Source organism: Anguilla rostrata, chromosome 6 (assembly GCF_018555375.3).
Source record: "Anguilla rostrata isolate EN2019 chromosome 6, ASM1855537v3, whole genome shotgun sequence".
In the NCBI taxonomy this organism is placed as follows: Eukaryota; Metazoa; Chordata; class Actinopteri; order Anguilliformes; family Anguillidae; genus Anguilla; species Anguilla rostrata.
This window is the reverse complement of record NC_057938.1, coordinates 56,204,570-56,228,512: the sequence shown is the minus strand read 5'-3', so window position 1 is coordinate 56,228,512 and position 23,943 is coordinate 56,204,570. Positions and strand designations below refer to the sequence as shown.

Here is a 23,943-nt window from a genome sequence, read left to right as displayed (position 1 = left end):
CTGAGAGTAAAGGGGGGGTGTGCTGTCATCCTGAGAGTAAAGGCTGCTCTGCTTAGGCTGCAGACGCTGAGACTGATGCAGATTAAGAGCAGATGCTGTGATGACAGGTGTGTGGTAATAACACTCCTCCCTCACCTAAGACAGGATCTGCAGTCCAAACACTGATTTCTCTCTGCTTTAATAATGGCCGTGCTCCACGGGGAACCCGAGCGGGTGATGAAGTGCAGCGTGTGTTTAGGGTAATTCATGGTCTGACCGTACTCTTCGCGCACAGGTGGACCGGCACGCGGGGCCGGTGTTCTGGCAAAGCCCGTTACCACCGGAGCTCTCCTGTAGGCCGACCTGTCTGAGTGCTCACCTGTGAGGAGAAGCCCCAGCAGGTCACCACCCCTGCAGGAGCTCAGCCTTCCTAAGACCAGCACACGGCTCGTACGTTTCTCATCTTTAATAAACTCACTTCACCGCCAGGCCTGTTTACTCGACGTCTTCACTCGCTTTAATGAAAGAGAGACCTTGTTTAGCTTCGCACACACATTCAAAACTCTTAACGTAATAACCGTGAATGTCAAGCCCTGACCGCAAAAGTGTCCGTTAGGGAAAAGTCTGTGTAAGTCTGCCCGTATCACCACGACGATCTCTTCAGTCGTGATAAACGCGATTTGAGAACGGAGTACAAGCGTGTTGCTTCCCACTGTCAATGTCGATTCACCATCTAAAACAGTCACACATTAGGCATGCTAATGTTGGAGAAACTCTGCCACTACGACATGCAAGGCCCCAGCGCTCCGACTGAAAGGAAGGTTTATCTGAGCTTTAATAGGCTTGTGTTGCAGAAAAGAGGGAGGGGTTGCCTTGGAAACATGATAAGTCACACTGTGATGGCCCTCACACTCGAATGAGTGGCAGCCTCTATTTCAGTCCTCAGGTGTGAATGAGTGAGTGAGTGAGTGAGTGTTTATTTCAGTGCTCAGGGGTGAATTAGTGAGTGAGTGAGTGAGTGTTTATTTCAGTGCTCAGGGGTGAATTAGTGAGTGAGTGAGTGAGTGTTTATTTCAGTGCTCAGGGGTGAATTAGTGAGTGAGTGAGTGAGTGTTTATTTCAGTGCTCAGAGGTGAATTAGTGAGTGAGTGAGTGAGTGTTTATTTCAGTGCTCAGGGGTGAATTAGTGAGTGAGTGAGTGAGTGTTTATTTCAGTGCTCAGAGGTGAATTAGTGAGTGAGTAACACACGCGCGCACACGCGCACACACACACACACAAACGCACACGCACACGCACACGCGCACACACTCAAACACACACACGCACACGCACACGCACACGTGCACACGCGCGCGCGCGCGCACACACACACACACACACACACACACACACACACACACACACACACACACACACACACACACACACACACACACACACACACACACACACACACACACACACACACACACACACACACACACAAACGCACACGCGCACACACACACACACACAGCCCCGTCTCCAGGTGAAGGAGCAGCAGTTTTACGGCTATGCAAATGAAGGTGTGCAGCGGGATCCCTGTGAGAGGCAGCGGGTGCACAGCAGGCTGCTGAGAGGACGCAGAGCTGATGTAAATTCATGAAAGCAGAGCCGTGTTGAGCCTGAACGGTGCAGTTAACCCCACGGCAACGGGCAGCTCCCACGGCAACGGGCAGCTCCCACGGCAACAGGCTCCTTCATTCCACCGCAGGTTCGGCTTTCATCCCGAGAACACGATAGGTAACACTCACACAACCCTGCACGGCTACAGAGGCCTGCTCACAGGGAAAAGGGTTTATTTAAAAACATTCATAACCTGAAAACTAAACCTGACACACGTCATCAGCCGATGTCAGGGTCTCCATCCTACAGAGTATAAGGACTATGGAGACAGGAGAGATTCCTATTTTAATTTTTGAGTGCTTCCTTTTGCTAAAATTCCAAAGAGAGATTGAAAAATCTGAAATATTGAAAAACCACATGTAAAAAAAAGCACAGACAATACACCCAGGAAAACTGAAGGTGTTTTTCGTTGTATAAGCACATCTTCAAACTGCACATGGTGCGTCAGGGTTCACCACTACACTGAAAACACACTGGAAACAGGAAACGCATCATCTCCCGAGAATAAAAGGGATCACGTGACACGTTTTGGCCAATCAGAAGTCGATGTTTTGGAAGGCCATAGATGGGTACTGAATGAACCAAACAGAGTTAATTAAAAAAAAAAAAAAAAACGTTTTATAAAACTAAATGTGCCACACAGTGTATTCTACCAGCCACTTTTACAGATGAGACACATTTCTGACCCAAACAAAAAGAAAAAAAAACATTTTCTGAGCTTATCGGGGAGATTCCTGGGAGAATGGAGCTTGACGGAGTTGTTTACTTTAAATTTGTAGTAAATTTGTGTGCAGCGGAGCTCGATGTGTGAGACAGGACGACAGGCCGCCCCAGGGACATGTATTTTTCATCGCATTTCTTAAAATGAAATTGATTTTTAAATTTTTGTATTTTGGAGCAGAGTGAAGAGAAATTACAGTACATCATTCACACTTTTCAACGTAAACAACTACGCAGGCAAAACAAACATTTACATTTATTCGCAAATCAAACTGACAGATTTTGGACTGAATCCAGGCTAAGGCCTGGCGTAATCTGGCACACTATCTAAATGATACGGATTCCGGAAGCATTTACAGAGGCATTCCAAAATGCTTTATTAAATATGAGTGCAAGTCACTCAACTTTAAAATTAAATGTCCAAATTCTGGCTTTGGTCACACATGCACGGACACACACACACACACACGCACACGCACACACACAGGTGACTTCCCCGTGAAGGTCAAACCTGCCTTAAACGAAGCTGCTCTTGTACTGTGCCTATTCTTATTAGCCCTGATCAAAGCAGAGCGTTGCATGCTCGTTATGCCTAATTTTAGGCGGGGGGGGCAGCCGTTACAACTGGTGGACCAGGCTCGTTTTATTACACATTTAATCCCAACATGCCCCCCCCCCACACCCCCACCCCCGGTATTCCCATAATACCTGACTGCCTGTGCAGAACAAGGGCAGCTCATTGGCTGAACAAAACCAGACCTAGCTGCTCATTGGCTGAGCGTAACTAAAAAGCAGTTTTCTGATCTGTTTCAATGAGCCACCACTGCTTCGGAAGGTGATTCCTGACCATTGTGTTCTATGAGTAATATGTTAATAAATACTGTCCAAGCTGTTTAAAATGTAGGTAGATATATGCATGCACACACATCACAGTATGTTTATTCAAATGTATACCACATTCTTTCCACGTATTTGTGAACTGCACTGCATGAAGGGGGTCCAATAAACTCCCACATTATTTATCAGTTAGAATAGGAAACAGAGCATCGGAGGTGTAATGACTCAACCCTGCAGAAAGATCTGATAAAAGGACAGGAAATGTTTTAGCGCAAACAGCAATGAGGAAAAGCTCTGCAGTGAATCATGGTCCTGATATACGTGGTGCGAAAGAGACCTCATTTAACCAACAAACCAGCCGCTCAGCAGGGCAGCAGGGCAGCGTTCAGCCAAACAGTTAGGAGTTAGGTCCACAGTGCAGTGAGCACTCGGAGGCTGCCCCTCTGTGTGGAAGAGGATGGCGCTCTGTGTGGAAGAGGATGGCGTTTTGTGTGGAAGAGGATGGCGCTCTGTGTGGAAGAGGATGGCGCTCTGTGTGGAAGAGGATGGCGCTCTGTGTGGAAGAGGATGGCGTTCTGTGTGGAAGAGGATGGCGCTGTGTGTGGAAGAGGATGGTGCTCTGTGTGGAAGAGGATGGCATTCTGTGTTGAAGAGGATGGCGTTCTGTGTGGAAGTGGGTGGCGCTCTGTGTGGAAGAGGATGGTGCTCTGTGTGGAAGAGGATGGCGCTGTGTGTGGAAGAGGATGGTGCTCTGTGTGGAAGAGGATGGCATTCTGTGTGGAAGAGGATAGCGCTCTGTATGGAAGAGGATGGTGCTCTGTGTGGAAGAGGATGGCATTCTGTGTGGAAGAGGATAGCACTCTGTGTGGAAGAGGTTGGCACTTGGCCTACGGTGCAGTGCGGTACTGTGGCTTGGGTGAACGGGCCAGAGGATTTATGGGTTTGTGAGCTGCAGTAACACTGACTGGGATACAGCCCCACTCAGCACACCATAGATGGAAACAGATCGAACAGCAGGGAGTGAACAGCCATAAACAACCTACACCACATCACACTGCATCACAATACACCATATCACACTGCATCACCGTACATCACATCCCATCATAACACATCACAATACACCATATCACACTGCATCACAGTACATCACATCCCATCATACACATCCATCAAATACACAACATCACAATCATCCACAATCACACCTCTCAATCAAACCTCATGCCACAGTACATCACATCACAATACACCACATCACACTGCATCACATCCCATCATAATACATCACATGACATCATAATTCATCACATCACAATCATTTCACCCCTGCTCTTAATGCAAAACACTTACAGACCAAGTAGATAAGCAGATCAATAACGTTATCAGATTTGCGAATGCAACAGGGCAGTCAACACTTAGATCCAGTCAGAGCTCAACAAGACACGCCAGCAATAATAACTGCAGAAGACCGAGTACGCTGCACACTCAAATAATGCATTACAGGTATACAAGAAACCCTGGTAAACAGTGGTAAACTCTGTGAAAGCGCTCTGTGCTGGTAACTCTGTGAAAGCACTCTGTGCTGTAAACTCTGTGAAAGCGCTCTGTGCTGGTAATCTGTGAAAGCGCTCTGTGCTGGTAACTCTGTGAAAGCACTCTGTGCTGGTAACTCTGTGAAAGCACTCTGTGCTGGTAACTCTGTGAAAGCACTCTGTGCTGGTAACTCTGTGAAAGCACTCTGTGCTGGTAACTCTGTGAAAGCACTCTGTGCTGGTAACTCTGTGAAAGCACTCTGTGCTGGTAACTCTGTGAAAGCACTCTGTGCTGGTAACTCTGTGAAAGCACTCTGTGCTGGTAACTCTGTGAAAGCGCTCTGTGCTGGTAACTCTGTGAAAGCGCTCTGTGCTGTAAACTCTGTGAAAGCGCTCTGTGCTGGTAACTCTGTGAAAGCGCTCTGTGCTGGTAAACTCTGTGAAAGCGCTCTGTGAAAGAGAGTGTGGTAGCTCTGTGAAAGAGAGTGTGGTAGCTCTGTGAAAGAGAGTGTGGTAGCTCTGTGAAAGAGAGTGTGGTAGCTCTGTGAGTGTGGTAGCTCTGTGAGTGTGGCCCGGCTGCCCTCCAGCCCTTGCCCACACAGAGCACAAAGCTCACTGTTTACGCCTGTGAGAGAGCTATCAGCTGACCGTGGAACAGAGTGAAATCCCGCCAGGACCCTGCGCCGCATGCAAACGCAGTCAAATGCGCTCCTACGCCACGTTTCCTTCTGTTAGCGAGCTGCACAGGCTCTGCATGCGCAACGTAACCCTGGCAACGTCAGGGCAAGTCACACGTCTGCTCTGACTGCCACACATCTCCGTTTCAGGCTCGCAGGGCCTGAGGATCTGAGCATGAAGCATCAGGAATACACCTGATTTTTAAGGGGAAACACACACCGTACTGTCCTGTGTGTGTGTGTCAGGCTGACGGGGTGAGCTCCTGTGTGTGTGTCAGGCTGACGGAGGGAGCTCCTGTGTGTGTGTCAGGCTGACGGAGGGAGCTCCTGCTCTGCAGTCCCTGCTGAAGGACAGTGTGTAAATGGGTTAGGGTTAGGGTTAGAGGACAGTGTGTAAATGGGGAAATGCACAGAAACAGCTCTGACACTGCGCTGCGTCCCGCAGGGACAGCACAGGGAGCGGCTAACACCCATGTCTTCACAAGGCTTTAACCCTGCACTCCCGCAGATTAAATTACACACTCACACCCTTTTAATTTAACTGGGCTGGGGGGTGCATAGCAGTAATAATTATCATTCATTTGCACACATTTATGGTCTCAGTGGAGTTCTGCCAGCTTGTCTAGCAGATGCAGCATTATTTAAAAACGTTTTTGAGCAAGAAGAGAACCTGCTCTGGAGCGCACCGTATTTTAAACCCAAGTGCTTCAGCGATCACCATCTGGCGCTTATTCCTGGGGCAGCGTCATTAAGAACAAAACTCAGAATTCAGAACCCGCTTCAGAAACCAGGCGCCTGCTTCACAAGCCTCTCAGTGCAGTGCATGCTGGGTAGAGAGCGGTGTCCCACTGCCACGCATCCCCCCCCCAGTGGGCCGAATGTTCCCAGCACAGGCTGTGCTCCTCACGGTCGCTGTAACCCAATCTGCCCCCCACACCCCCCCCCGGCTCCCAGCGGTGCTGTTGTGCGCTGGAATTTGGGGAATGCACAGTGCCATGTTTTTACCCCTGTACTTACAGCCAGAGCCCCAGCAGCACAACGGGAACCTCACAAAAGCTGCGGTTACCACGGCGATCTACAGTCACCATACGCGCAGTGCTGTTACCGTAGCGATCTGCAGCAACCACACGCACAGTGCTGCCGTGTCACCCGTATGCTGTACGGCTGCAGCAACCACACGCACAGTGCTCTGTTTACGAACCAGTGCTGTACCGTGCACCTTCTCAGCCCAAACCACAACCCCCCAACCACACATCCTCACCTCTCAAACACACCAAACACTCTTACACTCACCCCAAACAACCCCTCACCCCCAAACACACACCTCCACCCCCACACACACACACATTGCAGCTACAGCACCTGAGGGTCTTGCATAAGGGCAGACAGGAGAGCATTAAGCTGCAGGGGGAGGTACAGGCAGGTTAGATCTGCGCTGATGAACACAACAGCAAACCAGCCGGACAGACACGGGGGTGATCTGAGCAGAACAACAGCAAACCCAGCCGGGAGCAGGAGGGAAAGAGAAGGCGAACGGCGCGGTTTGATCTGAGCCTGATCGCTGCCGCTATGATTTGGGGACAGTTCCACGCACAGATACGCAGCGCGGGCTGATTGGGAGTCACCCAAACGTGAAATTGCTCCGGTGAGAACGTGCGGCGACCCAGCGGTGACCGAGCGCACCGAGCGCGCTCCACTAAACGCGTTCCGCACGCGCTCCACTAAACGCGTTCCGCACGCGCTCCACGCGCCTGCAGCCACACTGCCTCCAGGTGACTGACAGGCTTGCGCTGAACGCGCTCACATCACTGCTGTACACTCCTATGTCCTTAGGGGCAAATTCTGCTCTGATAGCAGGATTGTGTCTGACACAGAGAGCGGTGTGGCAGAGCCGGGCAGCTCATATAGTAGAGTACAGCAGAGACTAAGCCTGGCAGCTCATATAGTAGAGTACAGCAGAGACTAAGCCTGGCAGCTCATATAGTAGAGTACAGCAGAGACTAAGCCTGGCAGCTCATATAGCAGAGTACAGCAGAGACTAAGCCTGGCAGCTCATATAGCAGAGTACAGCAGAGACTAAGCCGGGCAGCTCATATAGCAGAGTACAGCAGAGACTAAGCCTGGCAGCTCATATAGCAGAGTACAGCAGAGACTAAGCCGGGCAGCTCATATAGCAGAGTACAGCAGAGACTAAGCGCCGAGCAGCTCATAAGCAGTGTACAGCAGGACTAAGCCTGGCAGCTCCATGCAGAGCACAGTCAGATGACATAAGCCTGGCAGCTCATACAGCGAGATACAGCAGAGAACTAAGCTGGCAGCTCATAGCAGAGGTACACAGAGACTAAGCCTGGCAGCTCATAAGTAGAGTACAGCAGAGACTAAGCCTGGCAGCTCATAAGCAGAGTACAGCAGAGACTAAGCCTGGCAGCTCATATAGAGAGTACAGCAGAGACTAAGCCGGGCAGCTCATATAGCAGAGTACAGCAGAGACTAAGCCTGGCAGCTCATATAGCAGAGTACAGCAGAGACTAAGCCTGGCAGCTCATACAGCAGAGTACAGCAGAGACTAAGCCTGGCAGCTCATACAGCAGAGTACAGCAGAGACTAAGCCTGGCAGCTCATACAGCAGAGTACAGCAGAGACTAAGCCTGGCAGCTCATATAGCAGAGTACAGCAGAGACTAAGCCGGGCAGCTCATATAGCAGAGTACAGCAGAGACTAAGCCGGGCAGCTCATACAGCAGAGTACAGCAGAGACTAAGCCGGGCAGCTCATACAGCAGAGTACAGCAGAGACTAAGCCGGGCAGCTCATATAGTAGAGTACAGCAGAGACTAAGCCGGGCAGCTCATATAGTAGAGTACAGCAGAGACTAAGCCTGCCAGCTCATATAGTACAGCAGAGACTAGACCAGGCTTCATTCAGTGCATGATGAGCCTGCATGGCCTTCTCTCATCATTATGTACTCTAACACAGCACACATCTGATCTGTGGCAAAGAGAAGGATAAGCGTGCTGTGTGTGAGAGAGAGAGTGAGAGTGTGTGTGTGTGTGTGTGTGCTGTGTGGTGTGTGTGGTGTCGTGTGTGTGGTGAGTGGTAGTGTGCGTGTGTGAGCATGCGTGCTGTTGTGCGTGTGTGGGAGCATGTCGCGTTGATGTGGCGGTGTGTTGTGGTGTGTGTGTGTGTGTGCGTGTGTGTGAGTGCGCTCCCTGTATCCTTGCTGAAAGTGTACAGAATTAGGAGTCTGAGTCCCTGTGTGCTCATTTCCCCGTGCCTCAGAGGTCCCATGCAGGCATGTTCTCCTCCCCGTGCTCTAAGTGCTGGGGGTCAAACCCAGCCCGCCGAGCTCAAGCTCATTAAACTGCTGAGTTCCCCTCTTCTGACACTCCAGAGCTCCCTGCCGCTGTGTTTCTACTTCACATCGCAGCAGAGTAATAAAAACCCAGCATGGCAGAGATCCGCAGGCCTGGTTTTTGGGGAAGCGGTTATTTAAACAAAAAAAAGACCTATTAGGCTTATTAACAACAGTCCCACAGCACATACAGGCCCGCATACGGGCCACAGCACGTACGCGGCCCAGCAGTCGGGCCCCAGCGCAGGCCACAGCAGCATGGGCCACAGACGTCCCGGGCCCAGCAGACAGCAGCCACAGCAACAGCGGGGCCCACAGCACGTACAGCGGGGCCCACAGCAGTGTACAGTGGGGCCCACAGGACCTTTCCTATTCCAGGAAAGGTCCCGGCAGCAGAGACAGTGAAATGCACTCAGTGAAATGGGGTTTCTGCGGGAGATGAATTGCTGGGTTTGTAATGGAACCCACCACAGCAGGCACGCTCAAATCTGGCCCAGGAGGCCTGTAGTGCTGCTGGCTTCCTCATTCCCCTCCAATCAGGACACCAGGTGGGTTTAATCTCCGCCCAATCAGTGGAATTAATCGACCAATTAACTATCAGGTAGAAAAGAAAAGCAGCAGTACTGCCGGCAGAATTCTGCGCCGCAGGATTTCCAGTTAAGCTGGTTTCTCTCTCAGTAACTGACGTTTCTCCAGAGTGGATTCACAGTGTCATAAATGAGAAGAAACACAAGCATACTGCATATAAAACCACTGCAGTTAAACACATCAAGAGGTGCTAAAACACGACAGACACAAGCGGCACTGTCGCTGAACACGTTCAAATTTCTGCTGATCGAACAAACCATGACCAGACCTGGTCATCCCTGGCCATCAGGGGCCACAGGCCGGACCGTGGCTGATGGCTGTTTCCCTGCAGACAGAAGGGTGGGCCACAGTGCCCTCCTACAGCAGCCCCGAAAACCCAAACGCACTGGACGGGAGCTTGCCGTCAGCAGCGCTCTGCTCTAATGGGGACATAAACTGCTGCATTTAATGCTGAATGTGTCGAATTTCCAAAGTGCAATGTACTGAATTTGCAATATATTACAATGAACAGCCAAAAGCCTCAAGACTGACAGAAATCCTCTCAACACACACAACAAATAACCAGCCGATCAGGACTGGCACCACACAAATAACCAGCCAATCAGGACTGGCAGCACGGTCAGAAGTGGCTGCTGCTCACACTTCATAAATCCTGCGCGTGTGTCTGGGAGATAGAATGCCTAGCAGAGCTGCTTACGCTCGGACCAAGGGGGGGGGGGGGTGTTGAGCGTGACAGGAGTCCCCTGCTCCCACGCCACCCGGACGCGTTTCCTTGGCGATAAAACCACTCGGCTGTCAGCACCTCCACCTGTCCTGAGGCACAGAGGTGAGCTGCTACATCAGAGTGGTGGAGCGCGGCTCACATCTCTCACACACACACACACACGCACACATCTCTCACTCACACACACACACACACATCTCTCACACACACACGCACACATCTCTCACTCACACACACATACACACACACCTCTCACACATCTCTCACACACACACCACACACATCACACATACACACACACACACACACACACATCTCACACACACTCTCCACACACACACACACACACACACCACACACATCTCTCACCACACACACACACACACTCTCACACACACATCTCTCTCACACACACACACACACACGACACATCTCACACACATCTCTCACACACACACATCTCTCACACACATCTCTCACACGCACATCTCTCACTCACACACACCTCTCTCACACACACACCTCTCACACACGCACATCTCTCACTCTCACACACATCTCTCACACACGCACATCTCTCACTCACACACACCATCTCACACACGCACCTCTCACACACACACACACTACTCACTCACACACACATCTCTCACACACGCACATCTCTCACTCACACACACATCTCTCACACACACACACATCTCTCACACACACACACACATCTCTCACACACGCACATCTCTCACACACACTCACACACACACACACACTCTCACTCACACACACATCTCTCACACACACACATCTCTCACATCTCACCACACACAATCTCTCCACACACCACACTCTCACACACACAACACCACACATTACCACACACACGCATACCACCAAATCTCACAACAAGCACGGCACACATACACAGACAGCATACCCAAATGCTCATATACAAGACGGAACACACCTAACCGTGATTGTGTGTGAGGAGAGAGAGATAGCATCTACAGCACTTAAACCTCTCTTCTCCGGGGCTTTGAGGAGCAGCTGATAAACAGGATAATGAAGCGGCTTTGGCAGCCATGTTTGATTGGGTCCTGGTTTCTGTGCGGCTCTCTGATGGATGGTGAACACAGGTCTGGCCGCTGAGGGACGGGAGCAGCGCAGCGCATTAGCATGTTAGTTTACCCTCTCCACTGGGAAATAATCGTTTCCACTTTCTTCATACAAGCATATACCATATAAACCTTTCACTTTGTAAAACTTGGTCAGTAGCATTTGGTCTGTTATAGCACACCTGGGCAGTGTTCAGTAAACACGAGTAGGGCATCTCTCATCAACCCACTCAACCCCAGCACATCAACAGCCCCACTGTATCGCAGAAATACAGCTACCCAACCGGCACAACCCACTCAACCCCAGCACTCAACCCCAGCACATCAACAGCCCCACCGTATCGCAGAGACACAGCTACCCAACCTGCACAACCCACTCAACCCCAGCACTCAACCCCAGCACATCAACAGCCCCACCGTATCGCAGAGACACAGCTACCCAACCTGCACAACCCACTCAACCCCAGCACTCAACCCCAGCACATCAACAGGCCAGCCATATAAACAGCATCGGTTTGCATTTCTCATACAAATTATAGACTGCTTCCAAAAGACATCATTTCACGAAACACAAAAGCATTTTTTTTTTTATACGAGTGTATATTTTCTGAGGCATCCTGAATTGTAATTCCCCGGTGCACGCTCTAGTGATCTGGCTGCTGATTGCAGGGTCCGACTGTTAGAGAGACCGTCCGGCTGAATCCTGATGCGTCCAACACAGACAGCCGGCCAGCCTTACCTTGTTTTGATCGGTCCAGTACAGGAAGTATCCCTGTGGATCCACTCTTAAGATCACGGGTATCACAGCAGTGGAATCCTGGTGACAGAGAATGAGGTCACTTCCTGTTAAATGAGCCAATGGACTTGTACCCAAATGTATCTGTGTAGACACACCTGAGTACATGCACCTACAAGTTCTGCACCTTCATAAATAAACAAACAAATGACTTCATATCACTAATATTTAAATGATTAGTTTTTGGATAGCACATTATTTCATACCTGTTCCAACATATCTAGACAATATTATTGTATGTTTTCGAAGTTTGCTAATAATGCTGTTTAGATGGCAATGACCTTTATGTAATGATGACAATTCAACATTGAGAAACCCTGAATAACAATGGCGTTTCATTAACGATGCTACGCTCATAATAACAAGCTTTCAATGGTGATGGCATGTCAATATTTTTAATAATAATAATGTTGCAATTATATCCTCAGTACAAAAAAAATAATCTGTATTGGCAGTAATGCCATTTCACTAATGATTCCATTTCAGTAACACCGGCATTTGGACACTAACGCTGTTCTGGCAATAATGGCATTTCCACAATAATGACATTTCAATGATAACAACATTCCAATGACAAATGGCATTTTGACAATAGCGCCATTTCAATAATGCCTTTCGATGATAATGGCTTTTTGATAATGGCTTTCCTATGATAATGAAGCTTCGATGGCAAGCGCCAGGGTCTGCGTTACGACGGTCGAGGTTTAAAGATGCTTTAAAGAGACACTGCACGCATGGAGGGCTCACGTTGCCTATGAGTCATGTTTCACCAGAGACATCAGTGTCTGCGTTCATAACGTATACTGATCTGGGACCAGTTTGGGCCTTTAGCTCACAGTGGACAGGGTTAGGAGGCAGACGGCGGAACCCCTGATCCAGGACCAGCTCTCCCACACTGAGACACTGGGCTGGGAGTCACTGTGCCCTTTCCCCACATGGATCTGATATTGACCGTGTTCTATTTCCAACCCACTGACCAGCGTCAGCAAACGGCAAACAGGGTAAAGTGGAGGGGGGGGGGGGGTGTGTCAACATGTCACACAAAGATTATCAGGAAGTCACCAGGGACCCAGTAACTGAGGAAGACTGTCACTGAGGAAGACTGTAATGGAAGAAGACTGTCACTGAGGAAGACTGTATCTGAGGAAGACTGTCACTGAGGAAGACTGTCACTGAGGAAGACTGTAACTAAGGAAGACTGTCACTGAGGAACACTGTAACTAAGAAAGTCTGCCACATCCATTTATGCTTTTTTGCTTCAGTTCATCTCCCCAGTTCTCCCGCTGTGGCTGTGCAGCCAAAAACACAAAAGGCTGTAAAAAAATAGTCCTTAATTCACAGTCCAGCCAGCTGTCAGAAATATAAAACCAAATTTTACATTGAAATTCTTCCACCCTCCTGTCAACTGTCCTGCAGTGTATTTGCATTGATCTCCCACCCCCCCTTAAACTAACTGCCCCCCCACCCCACCCCACCCCTTCACCACAAGAGTTGTCCACTCTCTCTGATCATGCATCTGGCCTGACCGCAGGTAAACCCTATCTCAGCTGGGATCATGGGGCACGACGTCCTGGGGGAAGGACAGGGGCGGAGCTCCCAGTGAGGACGTCATGGTAACGCTCCACAGCAATACGCCAGCCAGTGCGTGTCCGTCAGATCCCGCGCAATAACCAGAGCCTGTGGAATGCTGTCGCCTGCGGCGTCCGGCCAGTTGCCATGGCTACCCCTGCAGGGGGTGGGAGGGGGGCAGGGGGCATTTGTTCCTCCCCAGTAGGGCAGGAGCTGATTAGGACCTTTAGTCGTCCGCAAAGCCAAACATCTTTGGGCCAAACTGTTCAAAAAGCGGAACAAGCCCGTTCTGGGCAGCACCCCGCTGCCCCCCCCCCCCCCCCCCGAAGCCCCGATCTGAGGTCTCCGTGTAATCTGTTTCTACAGCTGAGCTCACGCTGGACAGGGCGCAGCAACAGGGGGGCTGTGCCTCACTGCACACACCGCCGGATTCAAACCTGCAATCTCTCCAGGTCTGGGCACAAGCTGCAGCACACTGCGCCCGTTTACATTCAAACACTCCCTTCCCCTCGGCCAAAAAACACAGAGCAGAGAGTCCGGGGGGAAAATGGAATTCAATGGTGTGTGATACACCTGGCTGGCATCCACCCGCCCCCCCCCCATGCACATGACAGAACACAGACCTGGCGGGGGGAAATGGAACAGAAAGAAAACTTCAGATGGGTGACAAGCGTGCCACAGGAGAACTGCTGTCTGACAAACACCTGCGCAGGAAAATGATGCCCCCCCCCCACCCCCAGCTGCTTTAATCGCTGCACACATTGCTGGCTGCGTTGAGCTTGCACCGCTACAAACCATGTTAGCCTTCTCTCGCCCCAACTGGACCACCCCTATTATTTAGCATTCAACCCTTTCAAAAGACATCTGTGCCTTTTTGAACGAAACTCAAAGAGAGTGCTTAATTTGATGTACAAACCGTTAGAAAATCTGCATCTAATTGGTGCCTCAAAACCTTAAAGAAACAAAATAAAAATTTTAAACCTGCTGCTGTGTGTAAAATGACACTGTACGGGTGTCATGATGGCATCTCTTCAAAGTAACACGCAAAAAGCGACCTTTAAAATGGCCCATCAGACTAACAGTGACATGTTCTTTTTATTCATTAATTTCTCTTTCTTTTTTTTACTCTGGCCAGTGAAGTACACTTTACTGAGGTCCTCTTCTCTGTAGCACATTGGCCATGGCACCAAAACAGCAAATCACTGTTGATCTCACCATTTTCTCTGTTTTTAAGAATGCATATCTATGATTAAAAATCTCACATCCGCATAATCTGAGCCAGGGAAGAGGGTGTGTTTCTCACTGAACTATTCTGTGTACTTTGTACTGTAACAAAGCGTTTTATTTGGACGCAAATTAATTATTAAGTGTTATTTAGGTTTACGTATTTCGAAAGTTGCTGTGCTGCTCCAAGCATGCGGTTTTTTCAGCAAAGACGGATAATGTATCACTGCATATTTCAATAGATTATGTTACGTTCCTGTAACGTGTATGAAACGTTACAAGACAGGGAATGCCATCATAATGTAGATTAAGTCCGTATTCATTTAATTTAATCTAAGACTTTCCCTCCGCTTCAGGTTTCGCAGAACATATGCTCCAAATACAGGTTCCTCAGTTTACACGAAGCAGCCTGCATGACGGGTGACTGAAATCGGGAATTTGGTTTGGCACAGATCACCTATTAAAAAACACTTGTGATTTATTACTAAACAACTAAACACAACTGAATAAACCGTAATGAAAATGATTATATTTTACAGGGCGCTCCTAGCTCTTAGTTTTTTTTAATGTCTTTAAGCTAACCTGACAGTCAGCTTTCCACAGTAAATTCATTTTCTTCAGTCGGTTATTAAAAGCCGTTAGAGCCTCGAGACTATCGAGCGCTGCCAAACGGGCGACCGCGCGACTATGTGCAACGCTTTGAGTCATAAATCTGCAGGAGCAGACATGAGGACAAGTGATTGTCGATAATCAGCAAGTAAATAAATAACGTGTGGATTGCTTTGATATGGAATTTCTCTTCCGAGGGACACGAGGCTATGCACTAATTCTGACGCAAAACTTCTATAGTACTCAAAACGATCTCAACACTGAAAAATAAGAAGTCGTCTATTTACATTACATTACTTTTATTTAGCAGACGCTTTTATCCAAAGCGACGTACAATTTGTTATGAATACAGTCGTACAGGTGCAGAAAGCCTCTTGACAGAAGTCTCTCATTTAAAACAGTTGCCGAAGATTTACAACATTAACATAAATCACTGATACATGTAACGTATTGTATAAAAAGTTTTTAGTCAGCTTGTGAACGTGGGCAAGGCAAACATTGGCGTACACGTATCGAGCGCTTACGAAGCGGGCCTGCACAGACAGTCTGAAGTTGACACTGGACAGGAACACGAAAGTAAAGTCCTATATTTAAATGTCCGGTCGGCTGTGAAGTGTCAGTGGTCCAGCTGGCATATCAGCTGGGAACGTTGCGTGAAGTGGAAGACACCCATAAAACAAATACAATTTGGTAGTCGACCTTTCAGTGTCGCGCGAAGCACTGCATGTCGTTTAAAAATCAATTTTATTTTTCAAACGGTCGGACGCCAGCAAAAGTCAGTATCCCATTTATCATTTTATAACAAAACAAGTCTCTAAACGGTCCAATGCCCACCAGGAATACAGATTAGGATCATGTTTCAAAACAAATTAAATCGTGTGGTTTTTTTGTTGTTGTTGTTCATCAGTTCTATCGTTTTGTATATTTTCCCAGATTTTTTTTCAACAAATGAAATAATCACAGATCACAAAAATGTAAAGCTTTCACTACATGTCTAATGAAACATAGATCAGGACTTTTCTGAAGACCAAATTGTTTTATTTAAATTTATTTCACTGGCGAGTTCTACCTTTGCACGTACCAATTCCGCCGTAACATTTGTTCCTTCTGCAGTTAGAGTCTTTTGGGGAAATAAGGAACAATTTTATAAGACGCGTATATCGCTTCTCATACTTACATCATCCCATTTCATGAATTTGCTTCCTTTCCGTAGAGTCTCCGACACTGAGACGGGTTTGAGCTGCAGCGCGTGAACTCCCGGCTGTGCCCCGGCCATTTGCGCCTTCACTCTTCCAAAGCGAGAGCAAAGCACAAATTCGGTTTGCTTTTCTTTAATTCAAAGCCCACAGGAAGCAGTCTCCGCTGTTGTTAATGTTCTTGAGTGAGGCGGTGGGCGAACAGGGAGCGTTGTTTAATGTTGTTAACGCATCATCCCGCATGTGGTCACTGTTACAGCTCTAAAGATTCGGAACCACGGCAGAGAACACGCGACTGGCAGCGAAAGGCAGTTTAGCGTTGCGGTATTGACGGCAGAAGCAGGGGAGCGCGGGGCGAGCGTTTCTCCGCACTGACTCATTGGCTGGGCACTTGAGCGCTCCGCTCGGCGGGAGCCAGCGCCTCCTCGCGTTTAAGGCAACATGCGTCCCGCGCGCTTACACAATTTCAGTCCAGGCGACCGATTACTCACGGTACAATGACAAGTACCGCTGCGGAATATCTGGAAGAGGTTTTTCATAATGTAGTCTGTACGGCTTCCACAGTAAACAAAAAAGTTTTATTTTGTATTTACTACAGTTCAGAGGTCGCAACATCCAATAAAACATCATTTTTCACAGTGACGTTTTTATCCTTGTAAAATCCACCACCACATTTCATTTTTCTTCCAAATTTGGAATTACAAGTTACTGTTGCCATGGCTAACAAATGACTCTTTCCAGAGAAGCATATTATTTATAAAACTGCGCAAAAGCCAGGTTCTGAAAAAATCTCGTCAGTGAGAAAAGGGTTAAATCATGAATAAAATCCAATAAATCAGAGAGGACATGTGCAGACACATATGCTCATGGCTGGAATACTCAGAGTTCCTTTGGTGTTTGAGCCATTTATAAATTGTACAGAAGTCTGTGTCACCAATAGCTTTTCTTTTCTTTTTTATCTACTACTGTTATAGCAATACCCACATGGCCTGTGGCTGAATTCTCCTTTCATGCGCTTTCAAAGCCAGATTCATAATCCAGCCACCTGACTGCAAAATCTGTCATCCCGAGCTTCAGGGAACTGAGCTGAAACCATCCATAATTTAGTTTACTCTGAAATGCCGTTCTGAAGTCCTAGGATCTGGAACCCTAACTGATGGTCAAGGGCGTAGATCTCAGTTCAACTTTTTGGTGTGTGTGGGGGGGGTATGGTTGGGGGCAACAAACAGGAAATCTGCCCCCCGTTTGTTGCTTTTTAGGGAGGACACTAACAGTACCACCCAAAACAACATGATCATATTTGGGGGGGGGAACCCTGTATGCCCCTGCCTGCTTACAAGTCCGCCTTTACAGTTTTGGAGAGAAGGCCACAGCATTGGACTTTCCAGAACAGAGGAACAGACTGAGGAAACTATATCTTTGCTGAAACCGCACTGCAGCTTGCGCGCTAGCAAGTCTCCTTTTTCATGTATTTAGCCGTGCATATTTAGCGCTAGGAGTGCAGGAGTGAGTGGAGGGGCTCAGATCCCTCAGGACGGCAGGGTGCTCACAGTGCTGTTTATTTGGTCCCACCGCAGATGCCAGAGGATGACAGCTCTGATCAGAACCATTTCCCCGACCTTCCCCTGGAGGGGCTCTCTCTGTACTTCCCCGGGGTGTCCCGCGTGCAGGGGCGCTCTGTACTGTCCCCGGGGTGTCCCGCGTGCACGGGCGCTCTGCAGCGTCCCCGGGGGCGTCCCGTCCTGGTGTTATTCTAACAGCTCTGACAATCACTCTGACCAGCGGTGTGCAGATCTACTCCCCGAGGCCCATCAGAAACGCCGTATCATCGATTCACTTTCCCTCTCAGAAGAGCCCCAGTTCAGCGCCCCGGATGGTTTATTTGTGGACTGTAATCACCCCAAACATGCCGAAGAGAAGCCATCGCTGAAACAGAGCTCGGTTTTTGCATGTAGTTGAGCACACGCACGTCTAAAAATAAAACCAGAAATAGGGTAAAAGCTTGGGCTCACCGAGCACTTCATACTCTCCTCCTTAAACTGCTGTAAGCTGAAATAAATTTGCACAAAACGCAGACAAGCACGAGGCCTTCAATGCCTAGCTGTGATTGTTTTTATTTCTCCCCCTTTCTCAACGAGCCATAGTGTATAGGAACTGCAATAATATGTACTAATTATATAATAACAGCACAATCACATTACAACCGATTTGTAAAGTGGCACTTTAATTCCTTTAAAGTGGAATGGCACTTCCAGTTTAAAAGCTATAGTTTGAGATATTAAGGGGTTTCAGTGGAAAGCTGTCTTCAGTCTCGAGCTCTGTGGCTGTTGATTCAGTACTAGGGTGTGACACTTAACCTTTCTACATCATGTTCCCAGATGCTATGCAAAATATAAACGACAACAATAAAGTTTTACAGGGATGCATAACATGCCAGTGCAAAAAACATGAGCAAGTCATCCCATTCCTAAGACTACCTGCGGTGCAAACAATATAATGACACCCCTTATTTCTGAAATTCCTTCTGCAAGAAGCGAATCGCAGTGAAAATGTAAAATGCACAGCTTAGCGCCTCTTCGCTCGTTAACGGCGCGCACTAAGACACAGAGCTGCTCCCCTGCCCCGGTCAAAGCGGCGGTATTTAAAAACGGGACATGCGCCACGGCGGGCTGGAGATGCAGGCACTAACATGAGATAATGCCATTAGAGCCGAAGCTTTAACCGCTAAATGGAGCGAACCCTCGGGGGAAGCGTCTGTAATGTGCCGGCAGGCGGCCGCGGCTACTACCGCGTAACGCGGGAGCGCTCCGTGGATCTAACCACAGCCGGCGTCTGCCGATCGTGCCGGGAAGCACACGCGCTACGCGGCTTCCGCAAATACTGGATCAACTTCCCCCGGTCTCATTTCACAAAAAAATAACATGAAATGAATACCAGATTAGAGATTTAAAAAATTATGCCATTTCCGTGTGGGAAAAAAACGTTCAATTTCGGTTTCGTTATGTCAGTGAGCTAAACATAATTGACGTGCACTGCAGCTGCGCTGTACAAGCAACAGGCTGACGCCTGGCTTCCGTTCAACATGACTGATGCAACTTGGCCCAACGGTGACTCATTCTGCACAAACCAGAATTACCCACATGAGACATGTTGGAAGCTAGATGATTGTAGCTAGTATTTAATGAGTAATATGCCATTTAACAGGTGTGGAAAAACACTAGTTCAATTTACGGTATTCGATTATGTCAGTGAGCCTATGACTATACATTTACTGTGCACCCCTGTCCTAGCTTGCAGCTGTATCGTCCTGCAGACACTACATGTTGGACTGGGGTTGCACACACCTGGCGCTCACAATGTGAATGGCAATCAGACACATATCTTCTATAGTAATTACCTGGACACATATGAGCACCTGTTACTGGAGCTGATGTGTCTAATTTGATAATGCCTTTAAATGGAGAGGAAAAACCTACTATATATATTACATTGACATAAATGTCCATTTCTGGCTGTTATAAATGCAATCAACTTTATTGAGTGACCACTGCTGCACTCACAAATTACATAAGTACAGTATTCATTCTCTGAAGATGCTTACAACTATGAGCTGATTCTAACTTTCTGACTATATTCTCAGCTGACTTTTCACTCTGACCTAACCTTACCTCAAATATAAACCTGCCTAAATCTGAGAAAGAGCAGGTGAACAGGTTTGTGTGTTCATGACAGTATTATGACAGGCTGCTACATCTGCTGGAAACACAGAAATATTCAGCCACAAGGTGGCAGCACAGTACCACAGCAGTGAAAAAGGTTATGGGTAGGTCAGCTGTTTCTGCCATGAACATCCTCAGAATGGTCAAGGTGAATAAATGCTGAACACCTTCGCTCGTCTTTGCGTGAAGAAACACTATTTTGCGTCAGAGCGAAATTAAAAGTGACCTCATTCACACCCATTCCCCCTGTTTCTGCTGACTGGTATTAGTTTCCACGGCTCATTTATGAATCCCTTTGAAGATTTTCAGCACCTCCAGACTGGGCTATACATTACTACACTACTGGCGTACTGGCAGGGAAAGCACCCCAGAATAAGAGCAGCATGTCATGTTCAAAAGAAGAAAAAAAGCTGCTTTGGAAGAAAGTTGTAGGTGTAATTAATTACATCTGGTACCTGAGGCTGAACAACCCTGGGGCTTGTGTGAACGGGGGGGGGGGGGGCACCCTAGAAGTGCGGGGGGGGGGGGCTTTTATGTATTTATGGAAACCCAAAACCCCCGCACCCCCCTGCACCCCCTCCCACGACCGGATAGTGGACAAGCCCGAACAGCCGCCCGACAGAGACCCCACAGACAGCCCCCAGAGACACAGAGCCCCCCAGAGACACAGAGACCCCCCCACAGAGACACAGAGACACAGAGACCCCCCCACAGAGACACAGAGACACAGAGACCCCCCACAGAGACACAGAGACACAGAGACCCCCCCAGAGACACAGAGACCACAGAGACACAGAGACCCCCAGCACAGAGACACAGAGACCCCCCCCACAGAGCCCCCCACAAGACACACAGAGACCCCCCACAGAGACACAGAGACACAGAGACACCCCCACAGAGACACAGAGACCGCCCACAGAGACACAGACACACAGAGACCCCCCACAGAGACACAGAGACAGAGACCCCCCACAGAGACACAGAGACCCCCCCACAGAGACACAGAGACCCCCCACAGAGACACAGAGACCCCCACAGAGACACAGAGACAGAGACCCCCCACAGAGACACAGAGACACAGACACAGAGACCCCCCACAGAGACACAGAGACCCCCCCCCACAGAGACACAGAGACCCCCCCACAATACAGATTTCACGCAGCGACGCATTCAGGGTTCCGCAATCCCCGTTAGCGCCATTACGCAATCACCGCCTTCCCCCCGCATGAAAGCAGAGGAATCAGCGCAGCCCCACAGCTACAGCCTCACTGCTACAGCCTCACAGCTACAGCCTCACAGCTACAGCCTCACAGCTACAGCCCCCCTACAGACATGTGTCTCACACTCACACTCACAGCCTCACAGCCTCACAGCTACAGCCCCCCTACAGACATGTGTCTCACACTCACACTCACACTCACAGCCCCCCTACAGACATGTGTCACTCACACTCACACACACACACTCACACTCACACACACACACACTCACACACTCACACACTCACACACTCACACACTCACACACTCACACACTCACACACTCACACTCACACATCCCCCTGTGCAGCAGCAGAGTTTGAACTCTTAAACCTTGAGGAGGCCAGCGTTCAGGGGCTCTGAAATGAGAGTAATGAAGTGGCAGCAGTGCGTTATTGACCTGAGGATGTGGTGTTCAGGGGAGTTCCCACATTAAACCTCAAACCCATCACTCCTCCCCAGGGCAGCTTTTCCCTGCACTAATTTAAACCATGTAAGACTCCAGACTCCTGCCTTTTCAGTTTAGAATTTAGCCTGCGCAAAACTCACACTCCCATTCAGGTACACTCTCTAACTCACACTGAAGTACACACTCTCTAACTCACACTCAGGTACACACTCTCTAACTCCCATTCAGGTACACACTCTCTAACTCATACTGAAGTACACACTCTCTAACTCACACACAGGTACACACTCTCTAACTCACACTCAGGTACACACTCTCTAACTCACACTCAGGTACACACTCTCTAACTCACACTCAAGTACACACTCTCTAACTCACACTCAGGTACACACTCTCTAACTCACACTCAGGTGCACACTCTCTAACTCACACTCAAGTACATACTCTCTAACTCACACACAGGTACACACTTCTACACAGCAACAATCATGCTTCAAACAGACAGTTTCCCTGAATGGTTCCTGAGCCAGGCATCTGTACTGTTGGTTCAGACTAAACCCATTCTGTGTTGCTTTTTTAATCATCCAGTCCAGTGATGTATGCCAGATAAAACAACATTGGGCATAAAAGTAGGAAACTGCGATAATGTAAACTAATTTAATGAGAAATGTAATGTGATTAGTCTTTATGTTCCACGCTCCATTGAGTACACAGGGCTGGTAAGATGTGGATGGAAAGTGCGCGTACTGTACGTGTGATGAGAACATTCTCAGCTCGGGCCGGCGGAGGGAACAGCGGGCGGGGCACAAAGACCCCTGTGTCTCTCATAAGCGCTTTATTTAGAGGGGGCGTAAAGGTGTGAGGCGGGGGAACAGGGCTCCAGGCCTGTGGATCTTTCCATCAGGGCCCGTAAAAAAAGGAGTCACCTTTCCCAGGACCGTGCTCCAAAAAGACGGGAAGGTAAAAAAAAAAAACAGTTAAAAGAAAAAAGCAGTTTGAAAATAAGCATGCATTTTCAATTATCCCTCCATTTCGCTCGGATGTCCCAACTTTCCGCCAGAAACATCCTCAGGTTCCGTCCTTCCCCCGTTCCCATGGAAACGACTGACAGGAACGAAACAGCCTAATCGGTCTCGGGTCAGGTAGACTTCTGCCAAACACACATATACACACACATATACACACACGCAAGCACACACACATATACACACACGCAAGCACACACACATATACACACACGCACGCGCACACGCACATGGACGCGCACACATGCTCACAGACACACGCGCACACACATGCACGCACGCACACACAAACACACACACACACACACACACACACACGCTTAAACATCTTCTTTTCATCTGAGTCCCACAGACAGGACGGACTACCGTAAAAAAAACTCCTCAGAGAGAGAGAAGGGTTGGAGAGACCCAGCGTAACACTGAACACAGGCAGCACAGCACAGCCAGACCCAGCGTAACACTGAGCACAGGCAGCACAGCACAGCCAGACCCAGCGTAACACTGAACACAGGCAGCACAGCACAGCCAGACCCAGCGTAACACTGAGCACAGGCAGCACAGCACAGCCAGACCCAGTGTAACACTGAGCACAGGCAGCACAACACAGCCAGACCCAGTGTAACACTGAACACAGGCAGCACAGCACAGCCAGACCCAGCGTAACACTGAACACAGGCAGCACAGCACAGCCAGACCCAGCGTAACACTGAACACAGGCAGCACAGTAAAGCCAGACCCAGCGTAACACTGAACACAGGCAGCACAGCACAGCCAGACCCAGCGTAACACTGAACACAGGCAGCACAGTAAAGCCAGACCCAGCGTAACACTGAACACAGGCAGCACATCTGAGCCATGCAGAGAGACAGAGAAACACTCTACTCTCCAGAGGGAGGCAGTGTTAGAAACACTCACCACTCAACACTAAACACAAATAAACACACATCTA

General features: G+C 48.8%; 1 protein-coding gene across 3 annotated transcripts in view; it reads right to left on the bottom strand.

Moving 5' to 3' along the window:
• Positions 1 to 16,970, bottom strand: part of LOC135257721 (1-phosphatidylinositol 4,5-bisphosphate phosphodiesterase beta-1-like) — a 118,245-nt gene extending 101,275 nt beyond the window's left edge. Inside the window, exons 1-2 of one of the 3 annotated variants that reach the window (XR_010330712.1) lie at positions 16,564 to 16,970; positions 11,928 to 12,005 (exon numbers count right to left, since the gene is read on the bottom strand). Coding sequence is in view for 2 of the 3 variants with exons in the window: in XM_064340773.1 (XP_064196843.1) it covers positions 11,928 to 12,005; positions 16,564 to 16,662 (177 nt within the window). In the remaining variant the exon portion in view is untranslated. The remainder of the gene's footprint in view (positions 1 to 11,927; positions 12,006 to 16,563) is intronic. The other 2 variants (XM_064340773.1, XM_064340774.1) reach the window with 2 other exon arrangements.
• Between the last annotated feature and the right edge of the window lie 6,973 nt (positions 16,971 to 23,943).